This window comes from Manacus candei, unplaced genomic scaffold (assembly GCF_025592945.1).
Source record: "Manacus candei isolate 608988 ecotype Guabito, Panama unplaced genomic scaffold, ASM2559294v1 h1tg000050l, whole genome shotgun sequence".
In the NCBI taxonomy this organism is placed as follows: Eukaryota; Metazoa; Chordata; class Aves; order Passeriformes; family Pipridae; genus Manacus; species Manacus candei.
This window is the reverse complement of record NW_026138098.1, coordinates 37020300-37038739: the sequence shown is the minus strand read 5'-3', so window position 1 is coordinate 37038739 and position 18440 is coordinate 37020300. Positions and strand designations below refer to the sequence as shown.

The following is an 18440-nucleotide window of genomic DNA, read 5'->3' as shown; positions in this document are numbered from 1 at the left end:
TATTTTTGTGCTCGTCAGACTCTATCCATCTTGTTCCACTTCAGCAGCATATAACAAATCCTTGTCATAAAGCATCATTTTTCTGAAAGCCTCCATTTCTTTTTCCTAATGAGCAGGTGATTCTCTGATTTACTTCAGGTAAAACTTGGGCTCTGAAGCCACGGGCAGAATTTCCCAGGTGACTTCAGTGAGGCCAGGATTTCACCCTGTGTGAGAATTTAATAAGACAGAAATATTGTTGACATGGGAGCTTAATTCTTTGTGATCTACACAGCAAAGCCGAATTAAATCTCAGACCTGAAAGTCTGGTTTAAAGGTCCTTTTTCATTTTCCAGACAGCAGTTCCTTGGTCTGTTGCAGGAGACGTGCACGTTGGTGGTTTCCAACCACTGCTGGTGGTGTGAGCTGCTGTTTCCTCCCTCCTGGTGCTCCGTGGGGTGTGCAGTGGGATTTTGGGAGTGATCTCACCCCCGTGATTTTATCGACAGCGCCATTGGAAACGGTGGGCTGAAATAAAAGCACTTAATGCAGAGGTCAGTGAGTGCCTGATGTTCTTTGCAGAATCCATTTGTTGTGTAAGCAGCTCTGCTGTTGTGTGGCGCCTTCTTTAATTAAGGCTCTGACAGTATTTCCATAATAAACCATATTTTAAAAGGGTTTATTACTCAACTGCAAAATCTGCTGCAGGCTGAGACTTGGACCAGGAAAGCTTCAATCTTTAAGTGTTTTCTGAACTTAAAATCTGGTTTTTTTTTAAAAAAAAAAAGTATGACTGCAAAGATATCTTTCTTCAATCAGATGGATGAAATCTTTATTTGTAAAAGGAAGAGTTTTCAGTCCTGTTGAAGTGACTGTATTTTTTAGGATATTTTTAACCATGAAATAGCCATTATGGTCATTCTGCAATTTGATGTAATTTGAATACTGATGTATCTGTTTCTTATTTAAGGCTGGGACTTCAATTCAGTTCAAACACCAGAGGAGACAGTTCCTGTGTGCTAATACCCTTCCTATAAATCACAACAGAAAAGTGTAGGAAGGGGCAGGTGTTACTGCCAAGCAAATGAGCATGGGGGTAAACTGCAACCTTTCCACATGTTTGGGATACACTTGCTGTGCTGTGCTCTGTTTTCAGCCAAAGGCATAAGTTGGAAACTTGGAATAAGGTGTTTTAATGAGGCAGGTGCATTATCTATGAACTAACAGAGCAGACCATCTCTTAAGATCCAGGATGTGATTTTTGGACAGAATTGGTTCCAGATAACCAGACAGGTTTTCTTTGGTTTGTTGTGCTGTTTGGTCTTTTGGGTTGCCTGAGTTTTTTTCTGACTTCTGGTTAGTCAGGTGAGGAAATACCAGAGCAGTTTCCTGCAGAAGGGATTGAGCTATAAGGGATTTTTCCCTTTGGTAACTGGTTGTTCAGAGGTTTCTGTAGGGCCAGAACCTGTGCCAGTAGGATAGCAGCACAATGCTCTGAAATGTAACAAAGTTTTCCTGGGGTTTTTATTCCTCCAGAAGAAGTTTCCTATTTTGGGTTGGCTATTCCAGTTGAAAAGCACTGCTGTTATTTACTATTAATGTGATAACATTTGGCTGTTTATTCTGGATTATATTTAAACATACAGGAGTTGATCCAGGGAAGAGACCTAATACTCTGGCAGCCTGGACCACTCACTTCATGGGTTTCTGTTGCTTTTGTGACAAGTCCAAGTTCTGCAGAATGATGAGATTTGTTGAAAAAGAGTAGTTTCCAATCCTAGTGATGGAGAGTGAACCTTCTGCCCAGTAGCCTGAAGATGTAGTGGTAGTTTTATTCAGCTTGAAGTGTGTTAGTTGAAGACCTTTTGAATCTTTGTTCCTTATCAGATATGAATTAACAGTGTTGCAACACATAATGAAAGGGCAGAGCTAAACATTGCCCAGGAAATGATCAGAATCATCTTTTCCAAGGAGTGCTGCTGCTGCCATGGGTACTTTGCAACCTGGATATTTTTTCAGCAAGCAGTTCATCCCAGAATTTCTGTGGGCATCGATGGGATTTTTGCTGTGGATCAAGATAGTTGGTCCCTAATTTGTAGTACTTGGTCTTCTTTTAAAATGTACTTCTACTCCACAGATTTAGTTTTTTTTTAATCTGCCAACATAATTCTACTAATATTGTTTGGGGTTTCTTTCCCCTCAGTCATAGCTTTGTTACAGGGGAGGGGCTGCAGGAGTTTTTCCTCTGGCAGTTCTTGTCAGAGAGCTTTGATTATATGATTCCACTCAGAACTAGAAATACTGTTTTTGCAGCTGTCAGGATAGTATTTTTCATGTGGTTACAGTGGTATCAGTTTTATTCTGCAGCATCTGGTGGGTTTGGTTTTGGTTTGTTGTTGGCTTGGGATTTTTTAAATCCAGAGTTAAAGTCACCTTAAATTCTAGCTAAGCTGCTTTGACCATGTCTGAAAAATTAAATATTATGCTTTGTATGGCTAATGAGAGAAGTTTAAAAAAATAAAATCAGAAGGCAAACAGATGCTTAGTTTCAAAGCTTGACCTGGGAGCTGGAGATGCTGAAGTTTGATGATCATTGAGTGGTTTGGTTTGGAAGGGACCTTAAAGATCATCTCATTCCACCCCCTGCCATGGGCAGGGACACCTTCCACTAGCCCAGGTTGCTCCAAGCCCATCCAGCCTGGCCTTGGACACTTCCAGGGATCCAGGGGCACCACAGCTTCTCTGGGCAACCTGTGCCAGGGCCTCCCCACCCTCCAGGGAAGGATTTCCTCCCATTATCCCATCTCACCCTGCCCTCTGGCAGTGGGAAGCCATTCCCCCTTGTCTGGCACTCCAGGCTCTTGGAAATAGTCTCTCTCCATCTTTCCTCTTGGCCCCTTCAGGCCCTGGAAGGCCACAATCAGGTCATCCCAAAGCTTCTCCTCTCCAGGCTGAACAATCCCACCTCTCCCAGCCTTTCCTCCCAGCAGAGCTGCTCCAGCCCTCGGATCCTCTTGGGGCCTCCTCTGGACTCTCTCCGGCTGATCCACGTGCTGCAAAATAACCACTGAATTGCTAGGACTGGAAAAGCCCTCTGAGATGGAGTCCAGCCCTTGCCCCGTGTCCCCAGGTGCCACGGCATCCCAGAGCACGTTAGGATGTGGTTCTGCTCTGTGCTTCAGCGCTGACATTCAGCTCTCTTGCAGCAGATGGCAGTGCTTCCAGTGCTTCCAGTGCTCCCAGTGCTCCTGCACATCCCACCTCCTGCTCCCTGTGCCTGGCAGCTCCCGTGCTTCATCTTGGCTGCTCATCCGAGCCATGGGACAGCAGGGCTGTCACCTTCTCTGTATGGCCTTGTGTCCAAGTCAGGAGTTGACTGAGGAGTTGAGGTTTCCAGGTCGGGAGTTGAGCGCTGTGTCTCCCCTGTCAGACTGCTCACGGTGGCAAGAACCAGAATTGCTGACAGGGGTGTGATAGTGTCGTTTGTCTGTCACACTTACAGGGCTGTACATGGCCAAGTCATGGTTTGATCTTGGCTGAAGTGAGTCACATAGGCCGGGGCAGTAGGATGAGGGAGGGAGGGTTCATCCCCCGTTCCTTCAGAGCTCCTGTCTAAAGGTGTGGTGGAACAGTGCAGCAGCTTCTCTGGGCAGCCTGTGCCAGGGCCTCCCCACCCCCTGAGTAAAGAACTTCTTCCTAATATCTAATCTAAACCTTCCCTTCTTCAGTTTAAGACCATTCCTCCTTGTCCTGTGGCTCCATACTCTTGTGAAAAGTCCCTCTCCAGCTCTCTTGTAGCCCCTGTAGGCACTGGAATAGTGCCAGTGTCACAGAATAGAGTTTGCACAGGTCTCACAAATGGTTCAAAGGATCACAATTGTTTTGAAAGGATCGAGCAGATCATTTGATCTGTGTCTGTTCCCTGGTGTGTCACAGGCAGACTTTGTGCCATTAGGAAATTTCTTTGCCACTTATTTTTTCAGCAGTCGAATTGTTGGTACACTTGTGTCTTACCAGTCTCTGCAGAAACCCACTAAAAATACCCACTGACAGCTGCTCCTCGAGACCTGTCAGCCCACCAGTTCCTCACCCATTTCAGAGGATCACAGAATCCCAGAATGGTTTGTGTTGGAAGGAGCCTTAAAGCCCATCTCATTCCATGGGCAGGGACACCTCCCACTAGCCCAGGTTGCTCCAAGCCCTGTCCAACCTGGCCTTCAACCTTTCTGTATTTGTTCTATTTTCAGTGTATTATGGCATTGCATCTACTGGTGGGCCTGAATCATTTTTTCAGCTTGGGTTATTTATTGTCTCAGCTTTTTGGCTTGTTTCCTGGAAAGGTAGAATGAACTCAGAACTTGTTGGGGACTGGTGATGGTGCTGCACGTTCGGTTATAGAATACAGTGTTTGAAGGTTACAGTTCAGAAGGGTAAATCACAACACACACAGCATATTTGGGAGGAGAACAGCAGCTCTCTAGATGCTTCTTTTCAGCAGTTCCAGTGGAAATCTTTAAAGGGACTTTCAGACATTTAACACTGGCCAAGGCAACTTTAATTCTTAAACCGCGTAATCGAAAATAAAGTACCCTGCCAAATCAGTAAAAGGATTCATCCCATTGTCTCTTCTAAATTTAGGGAGACAGAACATCTGGCATGGGAATGCACAGAAGTGTCTGTTAATCTCAGTTGTGAGCCTTCCTTCTGGTCTGCCTCTCTCCAAACCTCACTTCTATGTTTCCTCATTTAGTTCAGGTTTCTCTTGATTAATCTTTCCTTTGAAAAGCAATTTTCCTTAAACTTTTTTTGCTTGTAAATCTGTTACCTCTACCTTGTTTTCCACTCTCTCTTCCTCCTGTCCTGTTGCCTTGTATTTCATGTTATCTCTCTCCTGTGTGGACTGCCAGGTACCTTGGTTCTCATCTGCCCTCCTGCTTATCCCCTGACTCCTTTGTTCAGTCCTGCTTTTTTCCCTTTTCTCTCCTGCCTCTGCCTTTCCAAACCACTTCAGATTCTTCTGTTTGCAGTGCTGGAACACATCAGAAATTATGCTTTCCCCTCTCCCTTGCCCTTTTAGTTACTGAAATATGCACATAAGAATTCAAATGGGCTTCTAAAAATAGGCAAAGGATAAAACTGTTTGTTTCAGCTTTTCAGTCTTCGCTTTATTAGAACTTCTGGGAGGAAAGCCCCAGAAAGTCTAGAACTAATTCAGCTGCAAGGAAAAAAAAAAAAGAGGCAAAATAAAACCCAGAAAGAAATATAGCCATGACCTATTTGATTAAAAAAACCAGAACAAAACAAAAGCCCCAAATCTCATGTGTGCTCTGTCTGTGGACAGTGTCAGTGTAGTTCGAAGTGGTATTTTATATGCTGGGTCTTTTTGTTTGTGTGAGGAGGTTTATTGTGTATTTCCCAGTTCTGGTGGTTCATATGAAAGCCAACAGAACTTGGTGTGAGTTTGAGAAGAATGGTTCATCAGGGCCATTTTTAGAGAAGATGAGAGTCCTGTAAATTGTAAAAGATGTGAGGGATGAGACTTTCTGCCCAGTCAGGTATTTGTGAAGTCCTGGCATTTCCCATTGTCCCACAGACTCTTCTTCCCCAGCAAGTGGATTTGCTTTATCTTCCAAGACTGCTTAGATAGTTCTCAAATGAAAGTAAATGGATTTGGTTTTTTGTTATTATTTTGTACACAATATTGTAAATGTGCAGCTTTTAAATGCTGTGCAAATTTGGATTTGTAGATGTTTGTGACATGCTTATAAACATCAGCAGCCCTGTGATGCTCCAGCATTATGTAGTTTTATCTCAGGATGCAGATTCCTGAAACCTTGTGTCCCAAATTCCCTTGAACTAATTATTACAGTGCAGAAAGCTGCTAAAATTAAACTTTCTCATTAGGTATTATGTTTTATAATAACTTTTTTCTTCAGAAAAGCTGAATTTTCCCTGTGAAAGAATAAAGTTTATGGGTTTATTTCCTTCCCCGTAACCCCCTGAAGTCCTAATAGGGCAGGCAGGTACATTTACTGGCTGCTTTTAAAAAGCATTTGGGGTGAATTAAAGGCTTCATAAAAATTCTCTGAGACAGGGAGCTATTAGGTTGTGATTAGGCAAAAGGCTGATAATCAGAAAGCTTCTAGTGCCAGGTAGTTGAGGGCCATTGTGTTTACACTGGCCCAGCTGTGGTGAATTGTATTAAGCAAATATTTATTTTCCCTGTTATGAGGTGGGAACAAGTGTCTTGTGTCACCTGTCTGAACATCTCTCTGCCCTGTGTCTTCCTCTCTTCCCTTGAAACCCATTGCACCTTCCTGCTGCCTGTCTTACAGGTGAGGGTATTGGCAAACCAAGCACGGTTCCCTCGGCCCTGCCTTGGTGGAATCCGAGCTTATCCTCTGAAATAATTTGTATGCCTTTGGAAACACCGCCTTGAAAGCCTCGTTGGGAGTTTAAATTACATTTAAATGGATTCAGTGTTTAAGCTCGTGATGAGAAGATTTCTCCCAACAGTAGAAAATCACAGACTTCCTCCAAATATAATTTGGTCCTTTTTTTTCCCCCCCTGCAAATATTTGTGTGTGGTTTGTCATGAATTTTCTGGCACCTCGATGCTGGCACGTCTCTGTGCCAGTGCCATTCCCTCATTCCTCACAGGAAGCTTTCTGATCCTGATCCTTCTGCCTTTTAATCAGGGCACACATTCCACAGCTTGTGGTGACATGAACGGTGGGATTTGGTATTTGTTGGGTTTTCAGCTCACCCACCCGAGGGAGAGGACAGGACTTGATCAGATGGGGAAAGACCATCTTCTTGCTGAAACTCTGCTCTCCTGAGGGGTTTCAGGACCCCTCACAGAATCAGAGAATGGCCTGGGTTGAAGGAACCTTAAAGCTCATCCAGTCCCACCCCCTGCCATGGGCAGGGACACCTTCCACTAGCCCAGGTTGCTCCAAGCCCCGTCCAACTTGGCCTTGGACACTTCCAGGGATCCAGGGGCAGCCACAGCTTCTCTGGGCAACCTGGGCCAGGGCCTCCCCACCCTCCCAGGGAACAATTTATTCCCAGTATCCCATCTAACCCCACTCTCTGGCAGTGGGAAGCCATTCCCCCTTGTCCTGGCACTCCAGGCCCCTGTAAATAGCCTCTCTCCATCTTCGTTGCCAGCTCCCTTCGGGCACTGAAAGGCCACAATTAGGTGACCCCAAAGCTTCTCTTCTCCAAGCTGAACAATCCCAGTTCTTTGAGCCTTTCATACTAAGACTGACTTCAGAACCCCTTCTCACTTTGGGATTTATTCCATGCTGCCTTTTATTTGCTTGTTTGCCTTAATACTGGTCCGTGCTCTCTATGGTGGAAGCAGAACAGATCAGGGGGCTGATTCCTGCCCTCTCCATAAGGGAATCATTCTTTGCAGATTTAAAAAATAACACACTAAATTATATTCTTATCCATGTACTTGTTCGTGCCATCATTATTTGCCTCTCACAGAGAAGTCAGGTGTCCAACTTACTTCAAGGTATTGCAAAATCAGTCAGTACAGTGCAAGGTCAGTGTGATCAGAGGTGTGCCTGGCCATCCACTGGGAGAGCAGTTTTGGGAGAACACCATTCTCACTAATTCCAACACTTTCCTTTCCAAGAGAAGTACTGAGATCCTCCTCAGGAGGTCCAGGTTTGCTGCAGTAGAAGAGAGTGGAAATGAGCAGAGCTGTGAGATGACCCAGCTGAGGATGGTAAAGTATGTAGGCACCTTCAGGCCAAACTAATGAACTGAAGAGAAGCAGCTTGGAAGCATTTAAGCTAAATTGTGTGGCAGATATAAATTCACAGTCATTAATAATGTTAAAAAAAAGGGAGGCTATTTGTGATGGCTTGAGAAAGCAAAACTTAATGTTGAGAATTAACAGTAGAGTAGATGTCCAAAACTTCCCTGGAGATGTGTAAGGTCATTTAGTCCCCTATTTTTCTTGAATAAGCAAAGGAGCAGACAGATCCTCCAGTATTTAACACAAGCTTTCCTTACCAGTAAAAGCCATATGGGAACTATAGTCACAGGAGGGAGGGATGGCAACAAACCACTTCTTGGCTGCATCTTCCACTCCACTTCTACTACATGTGCTGTTTAAGAAGGAATGTGGTTGCTAATGCCCTCAACATTAGGAGGGAGACCATTATAATTTGGTTTTAACCCATGTGTAGGAAGGTCACATGACTCAGAGGAGAGGTGGCTCAGGGGCTCCTGTTCAGATTCCCAGCTCCTCCTATCTGTGCATTCCTTGGTGCCCTTGGAGACATCCCTGGTGTGCTTGCAGCTCCACTGTGGCGTGCAGTTGTGTGTTCAACATCCAAAAAGCTCCAGAGGTGCCCACGGGGGTGGATGGCCAGAGGCATGGAAGAGATGACTAAGTATCCTGGGATTCTTCAGCCTGGAAGAGGCAGCTGCGTTGTATTAGCAGTCTCTGGAAGGATAAACTTCTCTTCCAGCACAGGCTGTTTGGAGTGATTCAGAACATGGAAAAAAAAAAAAAAAAAGAGAGGTCTGAATAAAGGTGATACTGAAACTTCCTAACTGGTCTGGCCTGAATGGGGGGGAAAAAATCCCCTAAAAATCACCCCAAAGGTGATTCTTGTCAAAGTTGAATACAATTCCTGTGACTTTCTGATGTGCACAGTTCTACCCTGTATTTCTATAACTTTTGCATCCTCCTGGTAATGAACTTCTCTAAAAAGAGAAGAAAATATGTTAATTTTTTGTCTTAAGTGCAAGTTTCCAGTGACTAGCTGAATCCTTCCTCAATAATTAATGCCTGAAGGCATTTTCCTCTGGTGCTGATTTAAATGGAAGTAGCTTTGCTGCCCGTTACTGTAAAGCTGCATTTTGGTGCTGTGAGTTTGCATTCCCAGTGTCTGGTGTCGCATTCCAGGCAGGGATGGGAGTTTGGGAAAAGGGAAGCATTGCAAGGAGTTGCTCTGTGCTGGGACCTCGTGGGGGAACCCCACAAGTTGCTGTGCTCCAGCTCTGTGTGCCATTAGGGTCCTCCACTGTAACCAGCGAGGAGCTGCAGCCCAGAAGCCACAAACATCAGGCAGATCTTAATTCAATTTATTTATGTGTTTATTCTGTCCGAGTCAAAACACAGAGCCGTAAGCCAACCTCTTACTTGCCTGCCTTGAAAAGCTTTTAATGCTATTTCAGCAACTAGTGTAATATTTAAAGAAAATAAATCCTCTTGACTTTATTATTCAGCTCAGTGCTGTGTACAGTAGGTGCATAAGTTATTTGCTAAATGTTTTATGATGGCGATTATGTAAGTAATGAGCTTTTACGTTTTGGCACCAGAGAGTAACAGAACTGTGTGCAGGACTTTGTAACTTGATGTAGGAAGGAAGCTTAATTTGCAAATTAATCCAGCTTCATCTTCCTGCTGTGCCGTGTCATTACAGAGGGACTTAGAAGAGCTTCCTTCCTACATCAAGTTACAGAGTAACTTTTGCAAATTAATTTGCAAATTAATCCAGGGGAAATGTGACAATGAGCTTTATTTTTTTTTTTTTTTAGCCAAACTTTTCCAAGCCTCTTAGCTCCAAGATGAGATCTTAAATCTATACAGAGGTTTCTGAATAAAATCAGATTTTCTCAAAGTTGTCTTCAGCTTCTGTCGACTTCAGTGCCAACCACAGAAACTAGTGGGCTTTGTGAGAATAACACATTGAAAATGTTGTTGTAGTATGGAAATGGTATTTACAGTCCTGCTAGTGAGAGTTATGTGATGCCATGTCATGTATATTCTACATCATTACCTCTAAGTGCTTACAAAGCAAAAACTGGAGAGTACCATGTGTATTATATTTTTTATTTGGACTTTATTGACCTATTTCTTGGGGTTCTTTCTTAAATGAATGAAATTTCCAAGCATGTCCAAAATCTCTTGGAAAATTCTGAGTATTCCTTGCTGGAAGGAGTTATTCTGTCCCACAGAGATGTTTATCTCTGCTCCCTCCCAAGCAAAACTGGAAGAAACTTCCCAGCTAAAATATGGGCATTTTGAACCATTACAGGACTGAGTTCCTTTCCCTGGGCAGGTTGTGCTGTAACCACAGGAAGGGTTTGGATCGCTGAAAGAATCAGTTATTGTCTTCTCCTTTAGTTTTACTTGCTTGTAAATGTCATATCCTGTCCTTCCCAGAGTGGGAGCTTAGCAGAGGTTCATGTTTTAAATGAAGATGTGATTAATTTTGAATCCAAACCCTGGATACAACAAACCACGGTGTGTGCCGTGTGCCACGGGGCCAGACTTCTGGTTGAGGCAGCTTCTCAGCCATCCAGATAACCCATCTGAAAAGTTATTTTCCCCATCAATGCAAGTGCAAAATAATGTGAATGTGTGCATTAAAGCCACTTTCAGACTGGAGGCTGAGCACACAGGCCTAAGAGAGCAGCATGGCCATGCTCCTGGGCTGTGGGTAACACATCGTGCAGGGGGAGAGTAACTGTGGGGCTGGGGAAGGAGGATGGAGGTTTGTTAAATTGAAAACTGGAATTGTATAGTAGAAGTAAGAAAAAACATTACTGCTTTGAATCCGAGTTTTCTTTGGTAAAAAGTGTGACCTGAAGCGGCAGAAATCCTGTGGAGCATCTCCCCTGTTTCCTCATCCCTGCCCTTCCTTCCAAGGAGATAGGAGTGGGTGGCTCTCAGCCCTCCTGCCAGCTTTGTCCCCCGTCCTAGAAACGGTGCAGTTCCTTTTCTCTGCTGATTCAAAAGGTGACTTGGACATAAGTGGTGCTGCAGGAGGTTCATGAAAATGTTTCTTGTGCAAATCGATGGAGGTTTTAGTTTAATACTGAGTGAAATATTGAGGATGAGGAGCAGTGGCCATAAACTAAAATACAGGAAGTTCCACCTCAACTTTAGGAAGACCTTGTTCCCATGGAGGGTGGCAGAGCACTGGAACAGCTGCCCAGGGAAGCTGTGGAGTGTCCTCTCTGGAGACATTCCAAACCCACCTGGACATGTTCCTGTGTCACCTGCTCTGGGAGACCCTGCCTGGGCAGGGGGGTTGGACTGGATGATCTCCAGAGGTGCCTTCCAACCCCAGCTATTCTGTGAGTCTGTGAATTCTTAATAATCTTGTCGAGAGCAGCTGGTAGACAGGTATCCAAGCATAATTCTTATAAAGTTCATTAAAAAAATCACTTGTTCCGCCTTTTTGTCCCCCAGCATCTTTCTTTTCCACTTAATCATCTACGTTTCGAAACATTCCTTTCCCTTGCATGCCACAAACTTTAGATAAAGAAGCTTTGGGCCAGAGTCAGCCAGGACTGCAGTGATTTGGAACAGTTATTTAAATCCTTGTGGACGTTTCAGATGCTCAGAGGTGAGCGCTGTGTTGGATCCAGAGTGGATTATTCCAACAAAGAGAAGTGTATCCCAACAGATAACTGCGTTCAGTGAGCGTTCCAGTGCAGATACAGGCAGGGCTGCATTTAACTGTTATGCTGCCTTTTTTAAAAATCTCCCAAGCTGTTTGATAAGGAAGCTGGACTTAGAAACTGAGCCTTTCTCATAACCTCTGCTCCCTCCTACGCAGAGGCAGAGGCAGGAACAGGCTGCATCTTGAATCGGTCAGCGCCGTGGCAGAGGGCCAGTGGCTTGGTGGCTCTGCCGAGGGGGATGGCCTGAAAAGCCTGTCCTTTGTCACCACACAGCTGGAGAGCTCAGGGCAGCAGCTTCTGCCTCCAGAGAGCAGTAGGAAAGGTCTCTGCAAGCCTGCTGAGGAGGAAGAGTTTGCCATCCAAGGAGGCTTCTCGTTGTGTGAAGGTTATGATAATGTGCCAGCCTGAATAATTCATCTCCTGCTCTGCCAGCTGTGACAATAAACTGTCCCTCCAGGTACTTACCCGAGCTGCCCATTCTGATGGGAATCTCTAAACTTGATACCCAGGCTAAAAATACCTTTGCTGCCGTTTAACCACAGCGTTTCCTTTTTAACTTTTAAAACAGTGGTGGGCACTTGCCACTTACAGACACCCTGGCCCTGGCAGTGTCTGAGTGACGCATTTACATCGCTGGCAGCGTCGGGTGCTGCAAGTGAAGTCGTCAGCAAAGCAGCCTCAGGAAATCATGAAACCTTTTGGGGGGATTGGGTCAGTGGTGGGGTTGTTGAGGGCACGGCTGTGAGAGCAGGGGGTGGTCACGGAAGTATGGGCCAGAAAAAATGAAGAAGGCGGAGGGAAACCTTCCTAGTCCAAGGCTGAATTGAGTTCTGGGAGGTTAGAGGGGGACTTGTGCACCAGTTCATTCATCTGCTGGAAAACGAGCGACACCTCTGAGATAGTTACGAATTTGTCAGGTTTTCTTAATTCTGGATGTCTCACAACATTTTCCAGGAGGTGTTTTCCAGCAAGAAGGAATGGACAGGGTATTTTACTTCTCTTTGTGAAGAGAAGTAAAAGTGGGGACTGGGAGTTGGGCAGGACTAATTTTGTTTCCAGAAAAGGAAGCTCAGGATCTGAAAATTGCTGGGTGGCTGAGCAGTGACAAAGTCACAGAGCTCAAGCCAGGCTTGAATACTGTTCCCACTAAAGCTGTCGGATGGTTAGAAGCATAAGAACTTTCCAGTTAAAGAAGTTAAGACTAAAAAGAGCAATCTTTTCCTGAAAGAGAAAACTGCAAGTCCAGCATCCTCATATTTTGCTGGTTTAATAGCACTTTCATTCCTTAAAAGTACTGCCATAGGGTTTTTTTCCATACTGCTCTGGTGGCTGGTCATGTCTGCTTGTCTCTAGATTTACAGCCACCTTGGCCATACCTTAATAAGTGATTTTTAACCTATTAGGCAGTAACTGTGTGCACTAAAGCACAGGCTGTATCCAGCTGTTTGTTATCTCCTTTGGAGCTGCTGGTTGTCAGGGGCCTGTGCCACTCAGCAAGACTGGATGGTGAAACAGAATAAGAGTTTTCCTTCTCCCTGGAAGTCTTTCAAACCAAGATCTCAGTTTGTTTACCCAGGTTTGCCCACACATCCCTTTGGTCATGCAGGAGCTGGATACAAGCGTCCCAGCTGAGCTCTGACATCATGTGGTGGCTTGATGGGGAGATAAGTATCCACAGGCTTTCAGAAGTACTGGGTTAGGAATAGTGAAACTTTGCAGAACAAGTATCATTTTCAGTGCATCTCACATTGTAGCATCTGCTTTTCCCTGCAGTTCTGGACGTGGTTTCTCCCTGGCCCCAGCAGCTGTGACCTACAGTGGCGGGTTCATGGGACTTGGTGGGACATCACAGGTGACCTGTCTGCTTCAGTTACTGGGCTGAGCAGAGTCCTGGACTGGCCCATCGTGTCTCATCCCCGTCTCTGCCTGCTCAAAAGTGCTGTTGCAAGCCCAGTCCTTGCTGGAGCCTCTGACAGCTGCCACAAGCTGGTGGTGAGTGATCCAGGTGCTGCGTGGCTCCTGCAGTGCCTCTCTGCAGAGAAAGGTGTCTTCAGGCTGACAGAGAGTAGGTTTAGATTAGATATTGGGATGAAATCCTTCCCTGTGAGGGTGGGGAGGCCCTGGCACAGGTTGCCAGAGAAGCTGTGGCTACCCCTGGATCCCTGGAAGTGTCCAAGGCCAGGTTGGACGGGGCTTGGAGCAACCTGGGCTAGTGGAAGGTGTCCCTGCCCACGGCAGGGGGTTGGAACAAGATGATGCTTTAAGGTCCCTTCCAACCCAAACCATTCTGTGAGTCTGTGATATTACAATCTCCTCCTGGACTTTGCTGGCAAGAGACTAAACGTCCGGGATTAAACCTCGATCATCCCGGTCAGTTCTTGGCTGTCGGAGCAGCTGGGTTTATTTTTGCTTCCCTGGCCCTGGTGATGGGAGGCTGGGCTCGGTCCTGGCTGCCTGGATGGCCTGGTGCCCGTGCTCCCAGCCTGCCAGCTCAAACCTTGGCTCTCCTCTCTCTTGCTGACCCTAATGGGATCTCTGGGTCCTCTCCTTCCCACAACACGAGTGAGGTGGCGAGGTGACATTAAAGTACTGGAACGGCAGATAAAAGGCCCTGGCTGTATTTATTGAGTGTCACAGATAAGTAATCCACTGTGCTGTCAGTGTCTGGAGAAACAGCAAATGAAGTATGCATGCCCCTTGCTTTGATGTGATGAAATCTCCAGAGGACACTTACTTCAGTGGCACTCGCAGTGCAGCTGTAGCTGAGTTTTTCAGTGGAAAATACAAGATTTTCGTGTCTTTATGCAGTGCTTTAAAAATATTGCTATGGCTGATTCTTATATGCTGGGCAATTCCGTGGTCTGAAAGCTAGAGGGTTGTGTTTTGGTTTTTTTTTTTTTTTCCAAAATGTTATTAAAATCATCTTAACCGTTTTTGTTGGAAGGAGAAAAATTAATAGTTATTCTGTGGTTTCATCCACAGCATTAAAACAACAGTCTGGTTTTCATTTGAAGCAATAAAAGTATGGAAATTCGAAATGAAGGTTCTCTTCATGTCCTTAGATCAACTTGTTGGCCTTGCTGAAACACATAATGGATGGAGCAGGGGAAAAAAACCTCAGTCTTACAACTCTTAACCTTGTTTCTGCCTGTAGTTCAGCTTTCTCATTGCTGGATTTCAGACTTGATGCCACTTTCTTGCCTGTCTTCTCAAGCTGTAAAAACTCCCTTGTAAAAACTAAATTTGCAGCCGTTTAGGACCCAGTGAACCCCAGACATTATTTTTTTAAAAACCTGAGCCATAACGAAGCGAACTGGTGCATCAGTAGTTGAATTAACACACTTTTGAGATGTAAACCTGACTGTTGGGGTGGTGGGTGTTAGTCATTCCTGGGTTGTGGTGTGGGCAGGAGGAGAGCAGAGGCACCAGCACAGCTGCAGTGCAGGGAACCCCGGTCCAGCCCTGGGAAACAGCCCATCCCTGTGAGAGTGGGGCAGCCCTGGGAAGGGGCCTGGAGTGGTAGGGGATCCCCATCCCCAGGGATGCCCCAGGCAGTTCAGATGTGGCCCCAGTGACCTGCTGCCACTGCCTTGATCCTGAGCCTGGCAGTGCCCGTGTGTGGGGTGACCAGCGTGGCAGTGCTGCCCTCCTGTTCCCACCCTGCAGCTTCCCTTCCAGCTCTGGTTCACCCCCAGGACAGGGCAGGGCAGAGTCTGGAGGAACCTTTTTTCACAGAAACTTTCTTCACAGAAAAGGTGATTAGACAGGTTTGGAGTCCCCATCCCTGGAGGTGTCCCAGGAAGGACTGACCATGGCACTCAGTGCTCTGGGCTGGGGGACACGGTGGGGATCAGTCACAGGTTGGACTTAATGATCTCAGGGGTGTTTTCCAAGCTCTTTGATTCTGTGATTCTGTGAACTCCTCAGTGTTTCTGGGGTTCACATCTCTCTAGTGAGCAGGCTGTCACTGTCCCCAGAGTGCCTGCAGGCACTGGGCACTGCAACAGGCTGCCCTCAGCCTGTGTGTTATTCCAGCTCCTCGAGGCTTTTTGAAAAGTCACTCCTTCCTGAAGCTGTTCCTTTCCTGGCTGCTGTGAACAAGCCACCCTGGCTGTTTACAGTCCTTTGATCTGTGAAGTCACAGCTCTGTCACTTCTGTCTGCCTGCCCTCCCTCTTCTCCCGGGAAGGAGGTTGCCCAGCTGGGCTCATTTTTTTCCTTCATCCCCTTTTCCCCAGCATCCCCTGGCCAAGCTCTGTGTGTAGGTGCATAGTTACAGCTCACAAAATCGTGGCTTAGCTTTGGTTCCTGCTCTGCTGCTCAGCATCCATCCCCACTGACCCCTCACACCTTCTGAGCCTTTATAGCTTGTAAAGGCAGGTCCTTAAAGACATGGGAAGTCTTAAACGAGCCAACTGGCTGCCTTGCCTTTGGCAACACTGAACGTTGGTTGTGAAGGCTGTGCCTTCTGAAGGGCTCTGTGTAGTAAACCTGAAGCAAATTTCAACCTGCTGGTCCCTTCCCCTGCAGCTCAGCTCCATCCCAGATGCATTCCTGCAGCATGGCTTTGCTGGGGGAATTTGCTTTGCAGGCTGGGGGAGGTCTTGTTTATTTTTCCTTCCCCAAGGGGAAATGGGTTGCCAGAGTAACCTGGACAAAGAGTGCTGGTTTAGATGGGATGTTAGGGCTTTGTGTTTGTTTGCTTGTTTATGGGACTTAAATATTCTTTCAAAGCACAGCAAGAATGTGCAACACACTGTGATTATTTGTCGTACTGTAGGAAGGGGACCTGGTGCTGGTGGACATCTCAGAACCCAGCTGGGCAGAGCCCTTACCTGAAAGAGGACAGGGGGGTTTCTGGGTGAGATCTGTCCCATGCTCTGTGCTTAATGTGTTTAGCAGCAGCAGCTCTGTTCCCTGCCTGGGCTCTTGTGCTTTGCCAGGAGGAACTGGGACAGGCAGGGCTGAAATGGCCAATGCTGCTGTTCCCACTTGGAGAAGAGCCCCGAGGTGGTTCCCGGATGCTGGCACCATGTGCCCGTGCTGTTAAATCCACGGCTTCAGCAGGAGCTTAGTGCAGGCCAGGGAATGTTTCCAGTGGGGTGGGATGTGCGAGGTCCTCTGGCATCCTTTCCTCCAGGGCAGTCCTCCAGTCCGCCCCGCAGCCCTGCTTAATCCCTTCCCTTTCCCTCCTCCTGGGACAGGCTTTGCCAGGTTGTGGAATCTCCTGGTCCCGGGGGCTGCAAAAGCTGGAGAGAAGCTGTGGAAGAGCAGAGGGATGGAGGAGGAGTGAGTTAACAGCCTGCAGGAGACTCATGGAGCTGGGGGAGTCCTGCCAGTGCCTGGGTCAACACAAAATGTCTGGATGGCACGGAACAGTGGGATGAAATCCAGTGCCCTGCTGCAGCCTGGGGTGTCTCCATGCCAGGCTGCTCTGGCTGTGGGCACAGAGCCCTAGGCACCCAGGAGCCCTGGATCCCAGGGGAGCAGCCTGCCCTAGGGGAAGGCAGAGCAGCCTTGGAGTAAATCCTGCTTGGAAAGCTCCTGGTGCCAGGGGTGAGGTGAGAGGCAACTGAAGCCCTTGGCACCTTCTCAGGGGAAGTGCCCAAGAGGGAAAGGGAGCTCCTTCCAACCCCATCGTGCTCAGCCAGTCCTGCCCTCCTGGGCACGCCTGTCCTCTGCCTTCCTCCATCTCCACCACCAGCCCTACTGCCACATGCCTGGTTTCTCCTCCTTTCCACTGCCCAGCTTTCACACTTTGATCAGTGTTTCTTTCTGCCCCCCTCTCCCCCCATTTCTCCATTCCCCAGCATATTTGTGGGGAAAATACATGGGGAATGTGGATGGGAAAATACGTGGGGGAAAATCCTCAAAATTCGTGAGGCTTTTTCTTGAAGATGTTTCAGGGTTGGTTTCTGGTGGGATTTGGGATGGAATCTGACTTGTGATCCTCTGCATGTCCTGCTCCAGCTCACAGAAGTGTTGGTCGTCCATTCAGTCACAGGAAGAGAGACATGGAACCCACCTCCACGATTAGTCCAACTGTTGTCTTTCTCTTTGGCATGAAATTAAATAGAATTTGAGTGCACAGTGGGGCTAATGCCACTTTGTGCAGCTTTTTGTGAAGATTATCGAATTGAGGCAAAAAGCAGATATTACTGTAACTAGGAGATAGAGGAGTTAATCATAGGGAGAAATGGATTTATATTTGCACTGTAAACTGCTTTAAAATACCTTCAGCTGAAGGAGCTGAACCTCACTACAAACCCTTTGTGTGCTTTTGTTCATTCAGGTTGCAACACACAAGTTGTGGGGTATTTTCCCCAGACATTCAAGAGTCTCTGGGTTCATTTTGTCAATATGTGAAGTCATTTAGCTTTTTGTTGAGCCATTTACTTGATGTGCTTGAGGCAACCCAAACCTCTTAAAATTTATTCACCATTTTGAGAAAAGGTTTGGGGAAAAGTCACTGATCATTGAAGTTTCCAGTCAGAGGCAACTAGCAGAGAGCTGGAAGATGAACCACCAGCAGCTGGGGGAGGGTTGTGTGTGAAGGACACACTCTACATAATGCACCATTAAAACTTCATGAAGAGGTGTCCCAGAAAAAAAATATTACAAAGCACTAGGCTTAATATTAAATTCTTAGTTTTAGCAGTCTGGTCATTTTCAGGAAGGAATAATCAGCTTAACCGCAGCATTCACATATTTAATGTTCTGAGAGGAGAGAGGGATTGTCTGATTTTTTTGATTTTTTTTTTTTTTCTTTCTCTCTTTTTTTTCTTTTTTTTCCTACAGTAATTAATGAAAGTCAAAAGCAGCAACTGGAATCCGTGAGCTACTCCTCCCGCTACGCTCTGGGACTTTTTTATGAAGCTGGTGCACGGATTGATGTCCCCTGGGCTGCTCAGTACATCACTGATAATCCCTGCATACGCTTCATCTCCATCGATAACAAGAAACGCAATATAGGTCAGTGCTCCCATTATTTCCCTTTAACACAGTGACAATAGAGGGTGTAGA

General features: G+C 46.3%; 1 protein-coding gene across 1 annotated transcript in view; it reads left to right on the top strand.

The window, feature by feature from the left end:
* The window catches only part of RNLS (renalase, FAD dependent amine oxidase), a 64092-nt gene that overhangs the window by 32019 nt on the left and 13633 nt on the right, over positions 1-18440 (top strand). Inside the window, exon 5 of the mRNA XM_051799733.1 lies at positions 18216-18389. Within this exon, the coding sequence (XP_051655693.1) occupies positions 18216-18389 (174 nt within the window). The remainder of the gene's footprint in view (positions 1-18215; positions 18390-18440) is intronic.